The 25,295-nt window shown below is 43.8% G+C and overlaps 2 protein-coding genes across 2 annotated transcripts in view; one reads left to right on the top strand and one right to left on the bottom strand.

The window, feature by feature from the left end:
* The window catches only part of Sftpd (surfactant protein D), a 13,093-nt gene extending 4,438 nt beyond the window's left edge, over positions 1-8,655 (top strand). The window contains exons 3-8 of the mRNA XM_021204035.1: positions 3,375-3,491; positions 3,732-3,848; positions 4,175-4,291; positions 5,098-5,214; positions 6,280-6,363; positions 8,269-8,655. Of these exons, the coding sequence (XP_021059694.1) occupies positions 3,375-3,491; positions 3,732-3,848; positions 4,175-4,291; positions 5,098-5,214; positions 6,280-6,363; positions 8,269-8,645 (929 nt within the window). The 3' untranslated portion in view covers positions 8,646-8,655. The remainder of the gene's footprint in view (positions 1-3,374; positions 3,492-3,731; positions 3,849-4,174; positions 4,292-5,097; positions 5,215-6,279; positions 6,364-8,268) is intronic.
* A 14,006-nt stretch (positions 8,656-22,661) lies between these two features.
* Positions 22,662-25,295, bottom strand: part of LOC110325947 (mannose-binding protein A) — a 6,789-nt gene continuing 4,155 nt past the window's right edge. The window contains exons 4-5 of the mRNA XM_021204109.1: positions 24,170-24,244; positions 22,662-23,118 (exon numbers count right to left, since the gene is read on the bottom strand). Coding sequence (XP_021059768.1) covers positions 22,745-23,118; positions 24,170-24,244 — 449 coding nt within the window. The 3' untranslated portion in view covers positions 22,662-22,744. The remainder of the gene's footprint in view (positions 23,119-24,169; positions 24,245-25,295) is intronic.

Genomic DNA, 25,295 nt, shown 5'->3' with positions numbered 1-25,295 from the left:
ACTCAAGTCTCAGTGAAAAAGAACAACTACCATTAAGGCTGTATAAGTCATGAAAATCTCACAAGACATTTGAGAAACAATGAGCTTCTTCAAGTCCTTAGGTTCCATTGAGTACAGACCGTAACCAAATGCTTAAATTCTGTTCATAAGACCAGGATCTAATAAGCAGGTTTCATCTTAAAGATCTTGATCGTGAGGAGGAAGTTGAATGACAATGCTATAAAATAAATTGAAAGATTATTCTTTCAATAAATAGTATCGTTTAAAAAAAAAGCTATAAATAACTTCTCTATCTCTAGCAATCCCCTCCTATGTAATTTATATTCATTTATTGACCTTGGGTCAGATATCTGTGTTGATGTAGAATACTTGTTGCTTGACTAAGAACAGTCTCAGAGTTCTGATAGCTACAGCCATGGCTCCACACAGGTTCAGCCATGAAGCTTAGGACCTCTTGCCTCTTTGAATGCCTTTGTCTTTTTTTTTTTTTTTTTTTCAGAACTCAAATTTCTTTTTTTAATATATTTTTATTAGATATTTTCTTTAATTACATTTCAAATGTTATCCCCTTTTCTAGTTTCCTCTCCGAAAATCCCCTATTCCCCCCCCCCACCAACCCACCCACTCCCACTTCCTGGCCCTGGCAGTCCCCTATAATAGGGCATATGATCTTCACAGGACCAAGGGCCTCTACTACCATTGATGACCAACTAGGCCATCCTCTGCTACATATGCAGCTATAGCCATGAGTCCCACCTTGTGTTTTCTTTGGTTGGTGGTTTAGTCCCTGGGAGCTCTGGAGAATGCCTTTGTCTTAAAACACCTGCTGCTTTGCTCCAAAGCCCTGTCTTTGTCCTTCCCTGTTGTCTGGTAGCTCATTGATGCTTTGAATTAAAACAAGAAGACTCCATTGTCCCAGTTTGCATGCTCGTTGGCTAGATGGGAGCCAATGACACTTAAATAGGCTGAATGGTTTAAAGCGTATGAGAAGGTAGGTCTAAGGTAAGACACAAAGTGGCCTCCTATATAAATGGGCTAGACCTTGAGCGCCATCCAGGAGTGGCCACAAGAGCAGTGGGACTTGAAGTAGCAGCTCCCTCTCTGAGATCCCCATTTCTCTCTTGATCCCAGAGGGAGCTGGGGATTGAATGTTGGGGGCTTTTTTCCCATGGTGGTCTAGGGACTGGTTTCATCCCTTCATATTTGCTGCTCTTTGGTTGGGCCTTAGCAAAGAAACCATGAGTCACTTTTGATCATCTCTTTGGAGGATTTTGAAACCTGCCAGTCCCCACAATTTGTTGAAAGGGGCAGTTGGAGCCTAAGAAGAGACACTCTTGAGCTGGTGATGTGGGGGCAAGGATTAGATCTGTGGGTCACTGTAGTGAGACCCAGGCTAGGAGACGCTTAACCTGAATCAAGGACAACCTGCCTCAGCAGGATGCATAGTTAGATATGTGATGTGACCCTGCCATGTAACTCTCTATAATTCATCATGCAAAAAACTAGGAAGTCCAGAATCTTCCAGAAAATTCACAGACAGCCCATCCTAATTGCACTTCTTGCCTTGGGAAGGCCTGGTTTCTCTTGTTTTCAAATTTGGAATTTCATCTCTTTTCTCTTCTCTCTCAAATAATCTCTGCATAGGACTTAGTCTCTAAACCCCTTCTAGTCCTGCTTCCTCGGAGGATATGGTGTGTTGGGTAGGGTTCTGTGAGAAGAAAAACATACTACACTTCCTCTTCTTCAACAGCTATTCCTGCCCCATAGTTTGTTATGAATCTCTCAAAGGGCACACATGCAACAATGCAAGCTAGTCAAACCAGTCTACTGTTATCAATGGCCCCGTTTCCCAACTGTCTTGACTAGTCACTATTCTGTATTCAGGTTGGCCTATGTTTTAGTAGCCATAAAAGACAGAGCATGGGGCATTTGTCTTTCTGTGTCTGATTTTCATTTAATATGATGCTCTTCACATCTACCAATGTTTCTACAAATGATGGGATTTTTTAAAAATTATGCATGGATAATATCTTCCTGTGGATTTATACCACATTACACATTCATCCATTGGGAGGCATATCCTAGGCTGTTGGCATATCTCAGTTATGGTGAATGATGCTTTAATAAGCATAAGTGTGCAGGTATTGCTTTAGTTTGTTGATTGCCTTTCAAGTCTATATATTGTCAGACATAATAGTTCTAGTTTGGGGGGTTGTTTTATTTTCTTTTTAGGAATCCCAACACTGTTTTCTACAGCAGCTGTACTAAGTCATTTCCTATATAAATCTTCCCTTTTATCCACACCACACAACTATTTGTTATTTCTGTACCTATTGGGGGTTTTACACACACACACACACACATAAAACTAACAACAACAACAACAACACCTGGATTTTTATGTTATATTTTATAAAAGTCATTCTAACTAGTGCAAAATTGAATTTCATTACAGTCTTGATTAATATTTCCTTGATAGGTACTACTGAATGAAACTGAAACTGACTTTTTTTTTCATTTACTTTCTAACTTTTATTTCTTTTCCTGATCAGTCTGTTCAAATAATCTGCCCATTTTAAAATTAAATCACTTGTTTTTAATTGTTGGTTTTTTAAAATTCCTTACATATTCTGGATACTATATTCTGGATACGAGCCCTGTGTCAGGTTACTGTTTGACGAGTGCTTTCTCCACTCAGTAGGCTGTGTTTTCTCCACTTAGTAGGCTGTGTTTTCTCCACTCCATAGGCTGTTTTCTCCCATTCAATAGGCTGTGTTTTCTCCACTCAGTAGGCTGTGTTTTCTCCTACTCAGTAGGTTGTGTTTTCACTCTGTTGGGTATTTCCTTCATTGCACAGAAGCTCTTCAGTTTGCGACAATTTTATTTTTATGTTTTTATTCCTTGTGCATTTGGGCTCTTTGCAAATAAACAATGCTCACATAGATAAATATCAGTAAACAAGTTAGTATCTATCTGGTGCAATTTTTGAATTAAAAGGAGTAGTTCACTTTCCTGATACACACTCCCCATACACTCGCTCACATATGCACACCTACTTACTTGCATGTACATAAATCTAAACTCTTGCCACTGATCAATCAATGCTGGCAGATTGCCTTCTGCTGACACAGAGGCCTTGGGGCAGAGGAAAGAACACTGCATGAAAGGTTGTGAAGCTCTTGACTTGAATTCATCTCCAAGCCAAGGATGTCTATTTTGTCTAGGTGGAGACACTAATTTTTATTTAGTAGGTCACCACAGGACCAAGCCATGCTCGGCAGAACCCTAAAGGGATGCCAGGGACTTTATCTTGTAGACATCAGTCCCTCCTGAGCATAGAACTAAATTTGGGTCCGTTTCTTTTGTTTCTATAGGTTTGCCAGGACCTATGGGGCTCTCAGGGTTGCAGGGCCCTATAGGTCCAGTTGGGCCCAAAGGAGAGAATGGCTCTGCTGGAGAACCTGGACCAAAGGGAGAACGTGGACTAAGTGGTGAGCAATGGGTCATGGGATTCAGAGGGTGCCTCCAGCTGTGGCTTCTATCATGAGGATGTGTAAGTGGCAGGCACAGAACCTGTCCCAGGAAGAAGAAAGATGGATGTTCTGAAGAAAGCACTGGGTTGTTTCAGGGTGGACTGTTGTCTCTTTGACCTCTGCTCTGATACGCATCTTCGAGGCTCCCACTTCCAAAGAAATTTGCTGTCATTGACTGGGCTGATCCTTTTCTGCCAGGACCTCCAGGACTTCCGGGTATTCCTGGTCCAGCTGGAAAAGAAGGCCCCTCTGGGAAGCAGGGGAACATAGGACCTCAAGGCAAACCAGGTCCTAAAGGAGAGGCTGGGCCCAAAGGTGGGTGAGGGCCGTGGTTCATCTGGGAGGGAGAAAGGGGAATGACAGTAGAAGCCATTAGTGTGGTCTGAGGCATGGTCAGACTGACAGGAAGAATCCAGAGTAATAACACTATGAAGACCTTGGCATGCACACCTCTCTCACATCTCTCCACACCAACAGGATTTCTCCATCACCCTCCACAGAGGAACCCTAGGCAGCAAGGAACAGTGTTGCCAACTCTCTATCTAACCCGGTAGTTCTGTGTGAAAGCCCTACTGCTGAGGAAATGTTGCACACTGAACACACTCTAAGCAGTATTTTTTTTCTGTTTGTTCCTTTCTCAGGAGAAGTAGGTGCTCCTGGCATACAAGGATCTCCAGGAACAAAAGGATCCATGGGCCCCAAGGGAGAAAGAGGTGCCCCTGGTGATCAAGGAGCCCCTGGGAAGGCTGGGGCAGCAGGTGAGTGATGACTAGATGGAGGGTTGGATGGAGTTCTACTGTGCTCCCTTTGAGCTGCCAAGGCTTAGATCCCTTCCAAAATTTACCCTTTAAGTAAAACCTGGGCTGTGGAGGCAATCTGCTTCCAAGGAGGTTGAGTGTAGGGCCACTGGGACTAGTGACACGTAGGGAGAGGGATGTTTTAAGCCATAGGGAGCCTTTTTTTTAGGGAAGTTGTACACAGACAAAGTTGGGAAGTTGTACACAAAGTTGATTGCCAGATGCTAAGGACGGCCCGTGCACATAGTGGGCATGTGTCTGGGTTCGGCAAAGAGTCTGTATGTGGGATAAGAGTAAACTACAGACAGTGTCTTAGTCAGGGTTTCTATTCCTGCACAAACATCATGACCATGAAGCAAATTGGGGAGGAAAGGGTTTATTCAGCTTATACTTCCACATTGCTGTTCATCACCAAGGAAGTCAGGACTGGAACTCAAGCAGGTCAGAAAGCAGGAGCTGATGCAGAGGCCATGGAGGGATGTTCTTTACCAGCTTGATTCCCCTGGATTGCTCGGCCTGCTCTCTTATAGAACCCAAGACTGCCAGCCCAGAGATGGTCCCACCCACAAGGGGCCCTTCCCCCTTGATCACTAATGGAGAAAATGCCCCACAGCTGGATCTGGTGGAGACACTTCCCCAACTGAAGCTCCTTTCTCTGTGATAACTCCAGCCTGTGTCAAGTTGACACAAAACTAGCCAGTACAGGCAGTGAGGTGAAAATCCCCTGAAATAAACATACAACCTAGCCAGGTCTTCTTGAATTCCAGGACCTGCCGGACCTGTAGGTCCACAGGGAACTCCAGGTTCCAGGGGGCCCCCAGGACTCAAGGGGGACAGAGGTGCTCCTGGAGACAGAGGAATGAAAGGTGAAAGCGGGCTCCCAGGTAAGCCAGAAGCTTCAGGTCCTGGGATCTGCAGTGGGATGTAGCCCTCTTCAGTGAGGCAGGAGCATCTCATTAGTATGGGTGGTCAACAGAACTTGGGGTCAGTTGATAAGTTTGAAAGAAAGCCAATTATAATCTGGCTTAGCTAGCTATCTAAGTCCTATGGGAAGGCAAATTGAGATAATTTCATCATCTGATCATGGGAAATAGGTGACAACAGCTGACTTCCTGGTTTATAGGCTAGCCTTGTGCATCTAACAATCCAGTGGATGAGAACTATGTAAGTAAGATGTGTTTCTGTTCTTTTCCCAAGACTGTCAAATTGTCATTATATTTCCTGAATCTTGACACAGAATGCCTTCTTGTTTGATCTGCCATCTGTTTCAGGCTTAGTTGGGGCTCAAGGGCTTATTTAGGGAGCATAAGAAAGCCCTACACAGAACCTGGCTGTCACGAATCATACTTGTCATCCTAATACTAGGGAGGCTATAGCAGGATTACAGAGTTGGATGCTAGCCTGGCCTACATTAGATCCTGTCTTGAAAACAAGCCAACCACAGGAGAGGGAGCGGGATGGGTGGGTGAAACGCTTGCCATACAGACATGAATCCAAGTTCAGAGTTCCAAAGTTCAAATCCCCAAATGGTGAGTGGACATGACAGCCTCCCAGCAATCCTAGTTCCATAGAGGCAGAGGTGAGGTCCCTGGTACAAACTGGCTAGCTAGACTAGTCAAATCAGCAAGCTCTGGGTTCCAGTGAGAGACTCTACCTCAATATACAAGGTGGTAGAAGAAGATGACCAACATAATTGTTGGTCCACGTGTGCATAGACATGTAACAAGTACAACACACACACACTCCCCCCAACAAAGAAAGCATTTTTGAAAAAAGAAAGAAAAGCATTCACAGCAGGGACCAGCTATGACTACAGATGTAAAGCTTGATATGAGTAACAAGCTCCCCACCTTGACCTTTACCCTTTTTCTGGGACACAGGGACAATTTATCCTTAGGCTTGTATCATAATCTCCACATGGTCATTTCCCTTATTTACCTCCTATATAGACAGTGCTGCTCTGAGGCAGCAGATGGAGGCCTTAAATGGAAAACTACAGCGTCTAGAGGCTGCCTTCTCTCACTATCAGAAAGGTGAGTTTCTGGATCCAAATAAAGTTGAGCTAGGGTTGCTCATTTGGTTGAGCTTTGCTCCAGGTCTAGGATGAGAATAAGCAAGAACTAAGTCTAAGGCTGGACTTGGGGATTGAACAGCACAGTTAGCATCTATCAACACACATGTGTGCATGTGTATCATAGGCACACATACACATCAAGATTGGGTCCTTCTATGTACTTTGGATAAACAAGTGGGCATATGTTAGACACACAAGTCCACCAAGGATCAACCCTGGGACAGCACATGACTCTTGCATGGCCCTGATCATGGCTGCTCTTCGTACCATACTGAGCCTATGGAGACTCTTCCCCAGGGTCCCTTTAAAGATACTCAGAGGAAAAGAACAGTGAAGCAGGGTGCAGCTTGGATTCTGACCAGCTTCAGTGTAGGACTGGAACACAGGCTTTGCCAGTATCTAGTTTCTTTTGCTGACTTCCATGCATGGGCACAAAGCCACAGAGATGGGTGCACACTGAAGGAAAGATGTATGGCATACTATACAGATGATTTTTTTTGTGATGTCATCTGTCACTTCAGAGTCAAGGAAGTGGAGAGGGAGTGACTTTGTCTGGCCCTCTCAGATAGTCATTGCTAGAGTCTTAATAACTGACTTGATTCCTTTCTGGGGTTCACGATTAACCCCACCCCCATTTCCTTGAGTACGTGGACCTCCCAAATGTACTTCAACCCCTCACCAGCACTTCCAGGCCTAGGAGGTCAAGGACAGCCTGGGACTTGACCCAACCCTGAGATGCCCACTATTTCCTTAGCTGTTCCTTAACCCTAGCACATAGTGCAAACCCTGGCTGACAACCTATGTTACTATCACCAGGGTAACTGTGGGCTCACTGCACTGTGTCTTCTGCACTCAAAAGTAATTTCCTACAAAAAGTTGTTCATTTCTACACGGTAACTAATATTATCATGAAAAGTCAGAGTTTTGTCTTGAGGTAGCTCTGTGTATGTGTGTGTGTGTGTGTGTGTGTGTGTGTGTGTGTGCAAGCTAGAGGTTGATGTCAGATGTTCTTCTTTACCACTTTTTACTTTATTTTTAAATTTTTAATTATGTATATTATGTGCATGGGCTATGTGGCCAGCTATACCACGGTGCTCATGTGGAAGTCAGAGAACAACTTTATGGATTCAGTTCTCTCCTTCTACCTTTATGTAGCTTCCAAGGATTGAACTCAGGTCACCAGGCTGTGCAGCAAAAGGCAAACACCTTTACCTGTGAGCCATCTCACTAGCTCTCCATCTTGTCTTTTTTGAGACAAGATCTCTCACTAAACCTGGTGCTTTCTGTTTCAGTGATACTGGCTGGTCAGTGGGGCCTTCCATCCTACCCCGGGGTCCACTGTCCCCATATACAGATTGTATATGATGTATGTGTCAATGATACTGGCTGGTCAGTGGGGCCTTCCACCCTACCCNGGGGTCCACTGTCCCCGTGTACAGATTGTATATGATGTATGTGTCAGTGATACTGGCTGGTCAGTGGGGCCTTCCACCCTACCCTGGGGTCCACTGTCCCCATGTACAGATTGTATATGATGTAGTGTGTCAGCTCCTCAGACTTGCAAAGCTAGCACTTGATCCATTGAGCTCTGGTGTCACCGTGAGTAAGGTTCCCCACAATCATACCAACTTAGGGCCTTGTGTTGAACTTCTTTGAGCTTACGGGCTCTTGCTTGTGAATGAGGAGAGATGGCACCCTCTCATAGAGTTTACTGTGGTGCTAGGACCACAGTCTTTGCTTCATCATTTCTGGTTCCCCAATACCCTTCATTAGAAGGTTGGGAGGAGGCTCCAACTCCAGCTCAAATTTCTCACAGGCATCTAGGGGCTGCCACAACTTCAGTCCCTCTTCCATCTTCTTTCAGCTGCACTGTTCCCTGATGGCCGAAGTGTTGGAGACAAGATCTTCAAGACAGTAGACTCTGAAAAGCGTTTTGAGGATGCCCAGGAGATGTGCAAACAGGCTGGAGGGCAGCTGGCCTCCCCACGTTCTGCTACTGAGAATGCTGCCATACAGCAACTGATCACAGCCCACAACAAAGCTGCTTTCCTGAGTATGACAGATGTGGGCACAGAGGGCAAGTTCACTTACCCCACAGGAGAGCCTCTGGTCTATTCTAACTGGGCTCCAGGGGAGCCCAACAACAATGGTGGGGCAGAGAACTGTGTGGAGATCTTCACCAATGGGCAATGGAATGACAAGGCATGTGGAGAGCAGCGCCTTGTTATCTGTGAGTTCTGAGCCACTAGAGTTAAAAGACAGGACAATATTTGGCCGGGAGTTTAGCTGGTGTACTATGACTCAGACCTGTATGTTGCCAACATCCTAATAAAAGGTATATAGCTTGAGTTTTCTGTATAGCTTGGGTTCTCTACAGAAAGCAGCCCAAAGGCAGGACTATCGCAGAATACATTTCTCAGAGTATCATGCACAGCTGCCTTCACGTGTTGAAAAACTCTCAGGGGAAAAAAGAGGCTGTGTTTTACCACTTGTAGGGGATAAAAATCCACCTCTGTGACCTGTCAAAGAACATAATGTCTTTTTCTTAGCTCTGCTGCTTCTCCAACTTCCAGCTGTGTTTGGCCTATCTGATGGCACCCTTTTTGAGCGTTCTCCTCTGTGCTTTTTTCCACTCTTGCCTGAGATTCCTGGTGTCCTGGCCTCTCTGGATGGCTTTTTCTTGCATCTCTGTTCTCCTTCACCACCTAACAGGATCACACAGGCCCTAACTCTCAGTTCTCATTCACTCCAGGGTGAGATCTTCCTGGATCCGGGCAGTATATTCCATCTGCTAGTCATTTCTGGTCATGACATTTTCTTTGATGCCTTCAAACTAAACAATGGCAGCCTGGAAACCTCTGGTTTCCTGAAAGCCCAGCAGAAAGACCTGACAGGGAATCTATCTGTTCCCCTCCTCGATGTCATGGCAACACCTAAGATAACATTCTTTCAAAGCCCTGTCCATGGGGCTGAGAAGGACCTCTGCGCCATTCTAAACTCATCTGTAATCTCAGGGAGGTAAGAGAAGAGGGGCTGGCCATGCTCATATTCACCTTCTGTTGCCAGACAGTTCCAGAATATTGTATGCCTTCTGCTTCAAAGATAGCCTAGCAAATACTCCTTATCTACTTATAAAGTTTATTTATATTTATTCCATGTGTATAATTGTTTTGCCAGCATTATATATATGTGTACATATATGTATGTGTATGTGTGTGTGTGTATATGTATATATACTACATGTGTGCCTGTTGACTCTCTGGAACTGGGATTATGGTTGTCGGCTGTCATATAGGTTCTGAGAATCAAACCCAGGTCCTCTACAAAAGCAACAAGTACTCCTCACTGCTGAGCCATTTCTCCAGTCCCATCCTCTTTTATTTTTCAAATGTGGAAAGTGAGGTTCAGAGAAGCGAGAGGAGTAAGGCAACAATGACTTGGGATGGTAGGGTTAATGGGTCACAGACATGTTTGTCCAGACCTCAAAGCTAACAATTCTGTGTATTGGGGCTGTTTTTGTTTTGTTTTGTTTTGATTTTTTGACACATTTTTGACACATATTTTAATTCTACCTGTATTCAAGAAATGGGAAGAAGAGTTGGGTGGGCTATAGGCCCATAAAAGGGACACAAATACCCCCTCTCTAGGCAGGAACCTTCACTCTCCTGACCCAGAGACCAGAGGGAAATGCCCACTCTGTATAATCTCCCCCACCCAAACTGAATACCTCCTCAAAACCCCTCAGCATGACTTATAGATAGGACACCATGTTTGATGAGCTAAGCCTCACACGGTTAGACAAAGTGAAGCCAATGTCCAACTGAGGTTTTTTTTTTTTTCCTTGTTATTGGGAAAGAAAATTCTTGGCACCTTCTCAGAAGTAAGTCAGTTGCACAATAAAGAACAAATAATTCTTGGTGCAGAAGCCTCACCCGGGCACACCTGTGGCCGAAGGCTAGAGAGGTACCTTTTATAGTCAGGAGCAGGAAGCAATTGGGTTGTTTTTAAGCTAAAGAGAACCCTTTGCTATAAATGGATGGCTCCATATGTACTTAAGAAGCACTGGGGGACATACAGGGTCAGGCTGTATTCCTTCATATACCCTCCTATGTCTTGCAGCTAGCGCAGGAATTTTCAACCTGTATGTCACAGCCCCTTCAGAGATTACATACCAAATATCTACATTATAAGTCATAACAGTAACAAAATTACAAATACGAAATAATTTTGTGGTTAGGACTCACTACCATATGAGGAGCTAGTACTATTAGGAAGGTTAAGAGCACTGTTCCAACTATCTAAGGGCAGAAAACAGACATAGACATAGAGCATAAAAGTAAAAACCACACACCTGCTTCCATCCCAAAACTCCAGTGGGGATAAGTCTGTTCATCTCAGATGCCCACCCTGGTCCCAGTAGCTAAGGTTTGGGGATAGGGTCACACAGCACAATATCACCACTGAGATCCCCTTAGTGTCACGACAGTCTTGGGAGATCCTTTCAAAGAAGCCATTGCTTATCTCCCAATAACAATACCAAATCTCTGTTCTTCATTTTATTTTTTATGTGTATGAATGTTTTCCCTGCATGTACATCTCTGCATCACATACATGCCTGGTTCCAGCAGAAGCTAGAAGACGGTGTCCAACTTCTTAGAACTAGAGTTACAGAGTAGTTATGAGCATGCTGGGAATTAAAACCTGCGGTCCTCTGGAAGAACAGTCAGAGTTTTTAACCACTAAGCTATATCTGTAGCCATCCCCAGCCTGTTTCTTTAACAACAGGAAGGAAAGAACAACAGAACTCTATGAACAATCTCCTATCATGTTGAAGGTCTGGGATGTTGAGACTCCAACCCCTTTCAAAGGAACCTTCAAATTTGCCAGCACCACAGGCAATGAGAGCTTGGTTTGCTCTGAACACAGGGGACTTTTCAAGAGGATTATTTGAGTTCTGTAGACACAGCCTGATTAAAAAGAAGAGTGACACAAATAGTTCAGAAGTTCACATTTTAAGGTTTAGAGCCCCTAGGCATCCCCTGCTCAGCATACATCTGAAGGCCAGCATGAGTTTTAAATCCCATTCCCCTCTGAGAAGGTGGACCCCCCTTTTGGATTCCCCAACCTGATCCATCAAGTCTCTGCAGGGTTAGACTCATGTTTACCACTCATATTCTGTTATGCTTGCAGACAGGAAGCCTACCATAATTGTCCTCTGAGAGGATCTACCCAGCAACTGACTGAAATAGATGCAGATATCCACAGCCAAACAACTCTTAGAAGTTATGACAATATACAAATTGCCACTTGGGTCAAAAGAGCTGTTGGCATCCGTACATACATATCTGCAGCAGGGTCTTCTGCAGCAGATATATTACAAAACTCTGTTTGGTTTAATAATATTTTTTATTTTATGTTGAGATGGTTATTTCTTGTTTTCGTTTCCTTTTTTTATTACTTTTAGTTTTTTATAGTCCAGCCTTTGTTCCCCTTCTGGTCCCTCCTCCCACAGTTCCTCATACCATTCTTCCTCCCCACTGTCTTCAAGAGGATGTTCCCCACCCATTCCAGGCCTCTCCACTCCCTGGGGCCTCAAGTCTCTTGATGGTTGCAACATATATGAGCAGTATTTTCCTTTTTTTTTTTTTTTTTTTTTTGAAAGAGAGTCTCTCTATGCGGCTCAGATTGGCCTCAAACTCTGCATTCTCCTGCCCTCAACTTGCAGAGTCTGGGACCACAGGTATACACTGCCATGTCCAGCTACTTTGATGTATGTTCTCAAGACTCCTGATTCTCAATCCTCTTGTCATCAGCCAGCATCCCCTGATGCACATCATGAGAGGAGCCCTCTGATGTTTTCCTTCATTAGCATCCTGTTTTGTTCTGAATCCTTCTAACACACAATTGTCTGAATCCACTGACAATTGACTTACTTACTTGGGGGAATTTTCAACCATCCTTACCATCTTGAAATCCTCCTTATTGAAGCTCAAAGTGTGTTTGAAAAACAGAACAACCCCATCCACAAAATCTTCTTATTAAGGAAAAATGTTAATTGAAATACCAAATACTTATCCAGGGCTGAAAGCAAATGGCTAGTTGTGTGCCCTGAGATCCCTACGGATGCAGAGAAGTCATCTCTAGGACTGACTTGCAGCAGAAGGCAGTAGAAGTGCTGGGCAGTAGAATGGACCATAATCTAAGAGCTCCTAGCCAGGACCACAGAGAGAGCCATCTTCTTGTGCTGCTTGGAGATCAAGACCTTTCACTGGCACATGCTCATCTGGGACTGCTTGGCTTCTGCATGGACACTCACAGTATATTTTCTGGGTTTCTCTAAGGAGACAGGCATAAACCTCTGGCATATGTTACTTCCAGATGGTCAGATGGGATCTATGCCCATTTCTATCATGCCCTCTCTTTTGTGACCATAATGACTGTGGAAAGATTGGTGGAGATGAAATTGTACATTCTAACATCCTGTAACCTTAAAGAATTGAATGGAAAATATTCACCTTGAGGAACAGCTGGATTCACTGGGACTATGAGTAAGAGCTGAGGTCCATAAGCAGACATTTTCCAATATTAACGTATTTGATCTACATTTACTTGGGAGTCCGTAGGCTCTGTCACCCTGTTTGGTTGAACCACACTTGTGTCATAGAGGAACATGCCTGAGAGAAGTGGTCCCTTCTATATTTGTTTAGTAAGATGAGCAAATGAATAATCAAGGGAGACAAGAGGACAGGACCCTTAGTCCCTGCTTGTAAGGGTTGAATAAAGTCTTTTCGAGACGTCAGCTGTCACTTTGATCTGAAGTAAGAGTGAAGTGACCTCACTGCTCCTTCTTCTGCCTATTTATTTCCGTTAACACTTTAACTATAAGTGCTGGGGGTTAGGTCAGGGCTGAAATGCCAGCAGGCAACTTCAGGAAAGCAGATCCTTCTACGACTAGAGGAATGGTTGGGTCATGAGTCAGAGTTGGAGGGATAGGAAATCAGGTGGTGGGTTTTGAGTAAGCCTGACACCCTAGCTGGAGAGGAAGTGACTGAAAGAGCAGAATGAGGAAGCGAGGTTTGTGAATTCTCTGAAGGGTCTGAAACTTACTGCATGTTCCATGCAATCTTCACCATGCAGGAAAAGTGATTAAGAGTGGAAAGGTCTCCTGAACTGATTCCAAGGTTCTTAGGAAAGAAAAACTGCTAGCGGGGGCAAGGGGGGGAGGGAATGGGCAAAAATTGTGTAATTTGATAGGATTTGGCACATTTTATGACAAAGTGGTTTTTTAAAAACTAGCATGATTAATACACTAAACAATACAGGAATGGATGGAATAGTCAAAAAAGAACAGAGTCTAAAAATGAAGCTAGGTTCACATAACGTGTATACCTGAGAAAAACAAAGGGAACCAAAACAACTTGCCAGTTAATACTATTCAGTTAAATTACTGAGCACTTAAGGGAAAACTGTAAAACATTTGTTACATATAAAATTAAAACTAGGGCTGGTGATATAGCTCAGTGGTAGAATGATTGCCTAGCATGTGTGAGTTCCTGGACTCTACCTCCTATGTTCCAGTGTAGAAAGAAAGGAGAGAGGTGGGGGGGGGGAGGAAAATTTTTATTAATTAAAATTTAAAAGAAAATCACAAGAAGAGATGAGATCATATATAAATATATTTGATAAAACTATCAAATATTCTTAGAAGAGAAATTACTTCTACAAACACTTGTCTTAGTCAGGGCTTCTATTCCTGCACAAACACCATGACCAAGAAGCAAATTGGGGAGGAAAGGGTTTATTCAGCTTACACTTTCCACATTGCTGTTGATCACCAAAGGATGTCAGAACTGGGACTCAAGCAGGTCAGGAAGCAGGAGCTGATGCAGAGGCCATGGAGGGATGTTCTTTACTGGCTTGCTGCCCCTGACTTGCTCGGCCTGCTCTCTTATAGAACCCAAGACTACCAGCCCAGAGATGGCACCACCCACAAGGGGCCCTTCCCCCTTGATCACTGAGAAACTGCCTTACAGCTGGATCTCATGGAGACACTTCCCCAACTGAAGCTCCTTTCTCTGTGATAACTCCAGCCTGTGTCAAGTTGACACAAAACTAGCCAGTACACACTGCCAGAGAGGGAGATAATTATCAGAAAGTGATAATTATTGTTGTTGTTGTTGTAGTTAAAAACTAATGATGAATACAACACAACACTCAATTAAAAGAGGAGTGCTGGGATGTAGAGCTGGCTCAGTTGTAAAGAGCACTGGCTGCTCTTCCAAAGGACCCAGGTTCAATTCCAGTAACTCCATTTCCAGAGGATTTGACTCCTTCTGTTCTCGACTACACAAAACAACAAGTGTCTAACCCTGCTTCCACCTCCCAAGTGCTGCGGTTACAGGCAGATATGCACTACCACACCGAGCTTAAAATTTGTTTTAGAAAGATGAGCATTCAGTGCCTGGTAAACACCGAAATGGATGCTCACAGCCAGCTACTGGATGGAACACAGGGTCCCCAATGGAGGAACTAGAGAAAGTACCCAAGTACCTGAAGGGGGCTGCAACCCTGTAGGTGGAACAACAACAGGAACTAACCAGTACCCCCTGGGTTTGTGTTTCTAGCTGCATATGTAGCAGAAGATGACCTAATCGGCCATCAGTGGGAATAGAGGCTCCTTGGTCTTCCAAACTCTATATGACCTAGCACAAGGCAAGGCCTGGGCCAAGTAGTGGGAGTGGGTGGGTAGGGGAACAGAGGTGGGGGAAGGGGTATGGGAAACTTTCGGGATAGCATTTGAAATGTAAATAAAGAAAATAATAATAAAAAAAGAAAAGAAAAGAAAGATGAGCATTCATGAGACATGGTAAAGTATACTGTAATCATAGAATGTGGAGGCTCAGACCTGTAGTCATTTCTTGTCTCAAAAAGGGAAACTGAATAAACAATAATGATAAAACTCCAAAAAGTAAAAATAAATAGAAACAAAATTTTTAAGTGACAAAAAGAAATATTAAAGTTAATTAAATGTAAAACCAACAGTAACAACATAAACAGTAGAAATGATAAATTAACTAAGTGGTCAGAACTTTTTCTGAGATAGGGATTCTCTGTGTAGCCCTGGCTGTCCTGGAATGTGATCTGTAGACCAGGCTGGCCTCGAACTCAAGGGACCTTTCTGTCTCTGCCTCCTGGGTTGTTGGGATTAAAGGCCTGTACCACCATACCTGACTGAGGTCAGACTTTTAAAAAATTTTGTTTGAAAGACTATATCCTGATAAATCTATTTTAAAAATTCACCAAGATAGAAAAATTCTTGTTAATTTACAATGAAATTGTGTCCTCATAGGATCACTATATGCTTAAAATATTACAAATTGAAAATGCATTCATTTACTGCACCTTGCCTCTGAACCATTCAGGCTTAGCCTAGCTTGCCATGAATATAAGAGCTCAATGTTGTCTAACATAAAACTTAGTTTTAAATAAAATAGTGGCTGTCATACATACTCAATCATATGTGTATTTTGTAATGAGATGTAAGAACACAACACCCCAAAGCACTTAGGGGAAAACTGTAAAATGTTTGTTACATATAAAGTTAAAACCAGGGCTGGTGATATAGCTCAGTGGTAGAATGATTGCCTAGTATGTGTGAGTTCCTGGGCTCTACCTCCAGTGTTCCAGAGTAGAAAGAAAGGAAAGAGAGAGAGAGAGAGAGAGAGAGAGAGAGAGAGAGAGAGAGAGAGAGAGAGAGAGAAAGAAGAAGAAGAAGAAGAAAAAGAAGAAGAAGAAGAAGAACAACAACAACAACAACAACAACAACAACAACAACAACAACAACCACCACCACCACCTACTCATGGTCTCAGGAGTCCACGGACAACTACAGCTCTCTGCTGCTTGAGAGAAACACACTCAAATATTTCTGTCCCAGGAAAGTCAACATCTCAAACATGATTTTTACACTGTCATAAAGTTTAAAATTAGAAGTCAAACTCTTTAAGGTCATGTATCATTTGATTCCCATAAGCACAGATATCTTACAGATACTGCCAGAACTGAAAGAGTCAAGGATGGAAGGATCCTGGTTGGCCTCCACCCCCATCCTTTTTTGGTTTTGTCCTTTGGCCTGGTTTCACATTCTCCACCTCTTCCCAGAAGTTCTGGGTGGTTATATATTCCTGATATGAGCTGTTTTCCCTATGTGAACTAAGCCTGTAACCTTGGTCAGGAGCCACCATAAAACCGTGAGAGGTATACTCAACTCCCCAACCATTTTTGTGCAACCCAACATGGTCTTAAGGACCATGATTCCTTAAGAGGTCCCAGAAAGTATTTTCCTGGGAATTACTAATGAAGCTCAAGATGGTTCCTTTATTAGGTCCCTCTGTCCACAGAGAGAAGGGCAGCCATGAGCACATGTATGGCCCATCTCTATCTTGTCTGTGACAGACAAAGCTAATTCACTAAGAGGCACCAAAGTCTGACTCCATCTCAGGACTCTCCTTTTTCTTAGCAAAGCTGAAATACATAGCATTTATTCTTTCTTTCAAATTATGAAACATATTTAATTTCTAACTTAAATCAATCATTTACCCATGTTAGCCACTGGACAGCGGAAGGCCTGATTCTTGTATTTGACCTAATATTAGAACACAAAAATGACTTTATATAAGGAGTGGGCAAGTGTCATAGTTTATATACTTCACCATAACATACTGAACAGCTACATGTGGCAGCATGTGCCAGTGACAAGGGGCACATGCAAACAAGGGTGGCCAAACATGTAGGTGGCCTTGATTTGTGACAACCCACCCTCATTCTGCCTAATCCAGTCCTAAGATATTTCACTCATTTCTGTGAGATGAGAACTGATCCTGTCTGAGGCCATATTCCTATCAGTTTATTGTCCCTGGTAGGATCTACTTATTAACACTTCCACCATTCCACATTACTATTACTGGGTACCAGCTCTCCAGTATATGGCCCTTTAAAGGACAAACAATACTCAGCCCATAGCACAAGATATCTCACCTCAGAGAGCTATTTCACCTTTTCTGATTCCTGCCTTAGGAGTGATTGACAGCCAGTGTCATACATGAGATGGATTAGCAGGGTGGCCACAGTGATCTCTACATATTGTTCCTACTGGGCCTTCCAAAATATGTGACACTTGGCTCTGCAAATACTTTTACGATGGTGGAAATTATAGATTATTACAGGAATAACTGGGCATTTCAGAGGCACTGGGTAGGATTGAACAATGAGTTCTTTTCCCCCTACCACCTGGTCACATTAGGTAATTATTACAATATTAAATGGCTTCCAGGGTCTTAGAGAGGCAGTGTAGGAAGTGGTTGGCTTACAATGAAATTATGACCCCTTAGATGCACTGTAAATTAAAAACATTACAAATTGAAAATGCATTTATTTAATACACTTAGCCTATTGAACATCATGGCTTAGCCCAGCTTCCCTCGAACATCCCATTGGCAAGGGTAAGGAATAGGATAGAGGTGCTAATGTCCACCACCCTTGGCTTAAAAGGACATGACTCAGTAGGTTGGGAGACATTGATCAAGGGGAATGCCTTTGAAATTCATTAGTGAGACAAGTAAAGATACTTTCTAGGACCTTGGAAAGAATCCTGATGGAAGAATCAAAGGCAAGAACAGTGCTGAAGAGTTTAGTTACAGCTAGTGGCACAACAATGCCCTCCTCTTATGAGGTATGGAAGATGCATCCACCATCCCACTGTACACTGACCCTCTGTCTCATGGGTCTCCAACAGGCTGCGTGGAGTATCCTTAGTTACACTCTAAGTGAAGCATCCCTTCACTTTTGAGATTATCTGAAGTCCCTGCAAACATTGCAAGTGCATGATTTATTGTGTCCTTAAAAAAAGAACCTACTTCAGAGAAAATCCCCAGTTTTCCCCTGCTGATGCTGAGCAAAGGAAAATGGAAGTCCACCTGACCCAGAAGACTATACAGCAGCAATGACATCCTGTCTTGAGGGAACACGAAGTCACTCTGGACATAACTATGTGAGCAGGGAAGAGGGTGAAGGTGGCATAGAAGTCCCTCTATAAAGAGCTTACAGTCTATGTTTGAGATAGAGCAGACACTGATGTAAGGAATAGGCTATCTGTTGCTGCAGAGCCTTGACACGCAGAGGATTTATCGTCAGCAAGGTCAGACATCATCATGAGGCCTGGAAGTTGTATGGAAGAACCAAGTGGATGCAGCAATAAGGGCAGCGGAGATAAAGCAACAGGACTAACCCAAGTTCTAGACAAGGGGCTTATGGGACCTTAAAGCTCTTCTGAACCTTTCTGCTTCTGAGACTCTCTGGGCATGCTGGCCCTGCCTTCAAGACAACCAACAGAGGGCAGCATGAGGCCACTGCTGACAGGGCTAGGGCTGGTACCTGAGACAGTAGACTATGCTCATAGCCATCTTCCAAAATGAACCCACTGCTTTTCTGGAATCCAGCGCAGCCCCAGGTTAATCTCTGGAGATAATTTGAGTCTCACATTCTGGAGGTGGAGTCTGATTAATTCACTCATGAACTCACTCATGAATGTGTTTGTCAGCCATCAGTTGAGCTTATAAGTGACTCCCACCCATTTCTGGACACTGGAACTGCTGAGGTGAGTGATGTATCTTTGGAAAACTCACTGAGGCTCGGCTCCTGCTGGTGTGGCGTTATTTCCAAGCAAATGTTGTTGTAATGGCTTCACGGATTAACAGCTTATCTGTTGTTGGTGACAACCTTCAAACATAGGCACAATTGTTATTCCAGTTTTACCAAAAAGAGAACAGGAACACAGAGACTGTATGCGACCTCCCAAGGGTCGCACAGCTGCATCATGGTGAAGTCAGAATTCGAACCCAAATAGTATGGAATCAATCCTTACTTCTAATGACATCATCACACTGATACGTGTGTGTGTGTGTGTGTGTGTGTGTGTGTGTGTGTGTGTGTGTGTGTTTGACCAAACATACCAAATATCTACAGTTGCTGAGAGGAAAATAAAAACAAAAGTAAAAAGACTTAAAGCTGGGACCAACTTAGATTCACTGGTCAGATGAGTTGGATGAAGACAATATTGGAAAGACCTAATGTTTGCTCAATGTTATACCAGTCGCCTGAACAGTCATTGCTGATTCCACTGCCTCCTCAACACATCTAGAGCCATTTGTGGACAGTTTGTACATGACCAACACGCATGCTCTTCAACTAGAGCCTCTGGAATATTCACCAGAGAAGAAGACAGAGACCTGGGCACAGGTGGAAGAAGGCTGGCAACAAGGTGCAGGGAGCTTCAGGCTTTGGGTCTGTTGATTGCCATACAGACATTCAACATATGTGTGTGCACAAAAATATGTACAACAGCCTGAGTCCTGGTCACACAAGTGCCTTCACGAGACTTCATGAACTCTGCACCTCCCATACTCAGGCAACTCCTCGGGCCTTTCAGTCCTAGCTCTGTTATTCTCTAAAGTCATGGGAGGCGGTAAGACCTTCGGATGTGTACTGATAGGTTTGGATTAGCAACGTGTTATATGTAGAGGGTAGTTGGAAGAGAGTGTTAATGGACAGATACTATAAATAAAGTAGAACCCCTTTACATCATGGGAGGCCTTCAGAAAATGAAGAAAGCCTGCCTTCTGGCATGGGTAAAATGGGTGACTGTTATTTCTTGGGACAGTGATTTCCAAACACCTTGCCAAACATCTTGATCACCTGAAAACCTCACAATGGTGGGAGTTTTTAAGAAAAATTTAACAGGACCAGAGATTTCAGACAATGTCATGATTCTAGTCAATTCTGCCAGCCACTGCTCTAAAGGGCTACATAGATTACACAAGCATATGGACTGCCAGGACACCTCAGGCTAGACCACATTCGATAGGGGCTAACCTAGCTTAAGGCTTGTGTTTCCTTAGTAAATGCCTACCTGAATTCTATTGCTTTTGAATGTGGTAGTTGTATCAGCTAAGAGCAGACTGGTTCGTACTTGGTACACAGGTCACTGCTTCCCAGCTGGTCTCTTGTCAGGAACACCTCTCTCTCTCTCTCTCTCTCTCTCTCTCTCTCTCTCTCTCTCTCTCTCTCTCTCTCTCTTTCAGTAACTCATCAGCCACTTAGGGTTACCACAGTAACATGGCTTTTTAAAACCAACTTCCTGGCATCTCTAGCCTGGGCCTCAGATGACAACTGATCCTTTCCTGGCTAATTCGTATGTGGAAAAACCCCAAATTCCTGACAATTACCAAAGTACAGATCTGTTACATAACAGCAAGCAAACAGCCTTAGGGCAAAGGCTCTACAGTGAAACCATGCCCAAGGGTCAAGACTATGGCCTGGCCCTTTGAGCTGGTTGACCTCCGACAGCCACAGAGAAAGGAGGCTGCCTGGTCCCAGGAAGGATGTTATCTAGTGTAAGTGACAAGCCTTTGACTAGAAACATTTGTCCCTACCTCTGGCTGGAACACAGCTGGCAATATCAACAGCAGAGATGTCTGAGTCCAGAGAAAGACTGTCCCGATGAGCAGGCCCTTCAGTCATAGGATGCAGAATTCAGGCTGGAACTTGGATCATGAGTCTCTCAGTCTTTGAATGTCAACTTTTTTCTTTGTCGCATGAAACAAACTGTGAACCCCCCAATGAGCTGTGTCTTACATTTCTTCCAAAGGAAACTCACTCACAGATATAATTTAAACCCCAAGTCCCCATTTCCTGAATAAACTATATTTATGATTCTATTTTAATCTGTAGAGGTACTCTGTATTTTAAGCCACCCCAAGTACCTGTATTTCAACAAGTGGATTCAAAACGAACCAGTGAATAATTCTGTTCTATATCACAAGTGTGTGCTGTCTGAAGAACATTCAGTAATGTGACAATATAGGTGTGCTAAGAAACCAAGGCACATGGTCCTGCCACCTGCACTCTGCTGGCCCTGGTCCCTTCTGAAGGTCCCATTCTAGCTCTCACACCTGCTGGGAAAGTTTTGTGGGAGCAGCACACAGCCTGACCTTGACTGCTCAGTAGCCAACTTATCCATCCATTTGTAAATGTTTGCTGTATCCATTGAACAAATATCCATCCACCACCAAATGACTGCAGAGTGCTTTCCCTGGCAGTTCGGGAAAAATACAAATGGAAGTGAACAAAGCCTCCACGCGGAGTGAGAATAACTGTTAGCTCATTCATGAAATGTTTTCCAATCTCACTTGTGAACAGTGAGCAGCGAGGACCAGAATTCACCTTCTTCTGACTCCACTCATTGTGCTATTGAATCTCAGCTCAACTTATCCTCAGATAAGTGGAAAACAAAACTGTCATGATCACAGTAGATAGATCAAAACCTGGGACCAAGAAAGAACCAGAACTGTGAAGGAGGGAAGTCCAGTCCTGGACGTCGAAGTTGCAGCATTTAACCCTTAGGAGAAAAGCTAACTACAGGACTCTCCTCTCTATGAACTGATAATGGGCTCAGTGATCCATATGAGAAGATGTTTCAGTGAAAGGAAGAGACGCTGGATAGTGGGGACTGACATTGCGAGATGGACACCCCCTGAATGACCATCTGACTTTTTCTATGTTCACATCAATCTCATATATCAATGAAGGACAAAAAGGCATCATTTCATTCTTAGTGAGAAAAGGGGGGACACCGTTACGTAGCAGGGACTTCTTAGGACTGAGTGTGGTTACTCACAAAGGGTGCTGTCCTTCTTTACAGTCAGAGGGCTCCTGGGGCATCATGTGGACCCTAAAAGCAACTGCTCAGTCACAGAGAGGACCTAGCTAGCCTATGCCTGGGGTATAGCAAGTATCCAGAAGTGTTAACTCTCTTCCATTCTCCACCAAACATAGGTCCCTGTAGAGGAACACACAAGAGGCAAGAACACCTTATAAACTGAGGATGGCTTCAAACAGGCAAGTTTGATACGGCTTAGTGACAATTCATGGAGAAAGGGAATTGGATGCTTTCATGGCTGAGATCAGCTGCCACTCTGGCACAAGTATGGCCCACCTTTGATTCTCTGGTGAAAAGGGAGATGGGGGATATTTATTGTAGGTTCTCCATAGACGATTCCTTGCTGTGTTCCTCGCAAAACAGATGTGACCTTTGCTCTATGCTCAACCAGACCCTGGTGCCTTGTAGTCCGCTTCCCTTCATGTCCTCATGCCACAACCAAATATATCCTCTCCCCTCAAAAGAATCACTTAATGCTAGGCTTGAGAAACCAGTACTGAATTTTCTTTGGAAGCAAATGAGAGTCCAGAGAGGAGGCGAGGAGAAGATGGAGGCACTCGTTTCCTCAGGCTGGGAACTCACAGACAGCCTTGAAGGAAGCTTGACAGGAAATGTCATTCCACAAACCATTATCTAATATAATGACACAGTCTTCCCCAGAGCCATGGTTATTAGGCTCATCCTTTTTCCAGTTGCTATAGGTGAGCCTCCCCCCTGTCACATACATGAATTGGCCTTCAGTCACCTCGTCCGTGATGCCTAGGAAGGCAATGCCTGTGGCCACTTCTTGAATGGCCTTGTTCTCTTCGGCATTCCTGGGGATAGCCACAGTGCCTTGGAGCTCTGTGCACAGAGACTTCACTTTGGAAAAGGGCATCTTTTCATGGTTGGTCACAAACAACTTCTTCCCAGACTTTTTGCCCATTGAGAAGGCATGCACTGAAATCAGAGAAGATGGGGCTCCCTCAGTGTGGTGCCCAGTCAGGACCTTAGTTGAAAAAGTCCTCTGGGAATTTAGGATTCTAAATAGTAGTCTCGGGTCCAACCACACTAGGCCAGAACCTAGGAAAAAGGTATGACCCAGAATAGCAGTACAGCCATGAATGAAATCCACAACTTCATGAAATCAGCCAAAGCCTCCTGGGATAGCTCACGGTTGACATCAACATCAGTCAGAAAACAGGTGAGCAGAGGGAGGCACTTGTGGCCCTCCCTGCCCGATTTGGGCACCAGAATAAGAGAAGGGTACCAATATTTACCTAAGAACAGTGAGAAGGGAGCAAACAGCCAAGATGTTAGACAAAACAGACGTCCACTCAGGCCTTTCTTGCTGCTGAAGCAATCAATATGGATATCAAGTGAGTTGTACTTCCTGATTTTCTTTCCCTCATTGGTAAGAAGTATAACATCTTTTTAAAATTGTGTGGTGTGTGTGTGTGTGTGTGTGTGTGTTTGTGTGTGTGTGTTGTGTGTGCATGTGTGTGTGTATGTGTGTGTTGTGTGTGCATGTGTGTGTGCATGTGTGTGTATATGTGTGTGTGTGGTGTGTGTGTGTGTGTTTGTGTGTGTGTGGTGTGTGTGCATGTGTGTGTGTGTTGTGTGTGCATGTGTGTGTGTGTGTGTGTGTGTGTGTGTGTTTCTCTGTATGTGTTTCTGTGCATGGCACAGTGTGCCTGTGTAGATCAGAGGACAGTATTTCAGTGTTGATTTTCTTCTCCCACTGTAGGTTCTGGGGATTGAATTCAAGTCATCAGGCTGGTGGTGTAGCAGGAGCTTTTCCCTACTGAACAACCTCCCCAATCCCAAGACTAGTATGTTTCAACCAGAGTTGGTGAGGAGATTGAAAATTACATCATCAGAAAGAGTCAGGCCTGCAGAGATCTGGGGTAAAGTTAGTGTTCAGAATTGTTAGCCCTCTTCCACTCTCTCCCACTCGGATCTTCAGGGAAACTTTGAAGGGAGAGCACCCTGGGGCTCAGGGAAAACTTACACTTGTTGGTTAGCTCCAGTTTTGATTTCAGGATCCTTATCTCTGCCTCCATATTTGCCAGCTTCGCCTCAGTGGCTGCAAGAGCATCAGGAAGAAGGTACTTAGTGAAAAAATAAGACTTTAACCTGGAGACTCAAGTACTGGGGTGGAAGGTGGGAGTTTTAAAAGCTCATAGCATAGGGAGAAAATGCAGTGTTTGCCGTGCAAACACAAGAGCATGATTGATTCCTAGAACCTACATAAAAGCCAGGCATTTCATCCCCATCCTGGACGGACACAGAGCGGTGCTCAGGTAGGTCTCTGGGGCTTACTGACCATCCAGCCGAGCCTAGCCTACTTGATAGTTTCCAGGCCAATGAGAGACCTTGTCTCAAAAATAAGATGGATTCTATAGGAAGAACAGTACCTGAGTATGACATTTGGACTCCACATTCATGTACACATGTGTATACCCATCACAAGTGCACTTGCATACACAGGAATATATATGTACATAAATATTCTTATACACGCACATGACAAGGCTCATTAAAAAGTAAGCTTATTCCAGAAAAATATGAGAGCTAAAGAAGCAAGTGGAGAGAAGTAACATTGCTGATTTCCCAGGTGTAAGTTAGTTATCCTAAGGACCTGTTACAGTAGCTCTCCTTCCTTTGTTTTAATGGGGTGCTTAAACATTATAATATTATATTAATTTCTAAAAACATACTCATTAGTTTGTGATTTTTCTTTATGATTCTTTTTCATTTCTCATTACTAATAAATTCTATCTGTGTTGTTTGTGTGTGTGTGTGTGTGTGTGTTCCTGAGTAGATGCATATGTGTGTGATGGTGTGTGTGATGGTGTGTGTGTATGTGTGTGTGTTCATGTGTAGGTGCATATGTGTGTGATGGTGTGTGTGTTCATGTGTAGATGCATATGTGTGTGATGGTGTGTGTGTGTTCATGTGTCGATGCATATGTGTGTGATGGTATGTGTGATGGTGTGTGCAATGGTGTATGTGATTTTGTGTGTGTGTGTGTGTGTGTGTGTGTGTGTGTGTGTGTGTGTGATGGCATGTGTGTGATGGTGTGTGTGTGTGATGGCCTGTGTGCAATGGTGTGTGTGTGTGTGTGTGTGTGTGTG

This window comes from Mus pahari, chromosome 8 (genome assembly GCF_900095145.1).
Source record: "Mus pahari chromosome 8, PAHARI_EIJ_v1.1, whole genome shotgun sequence".
Lineage (NCBI taxonomy): Eukaryota > Metazoa > Chordata > Mammalia > Rodentia > Muridae > Mus > Mus pahari.
Note: the sequence above shows the minus strand (reverse complement) of the source record. Positions and strands in the feature narration are given on the sequence as shown.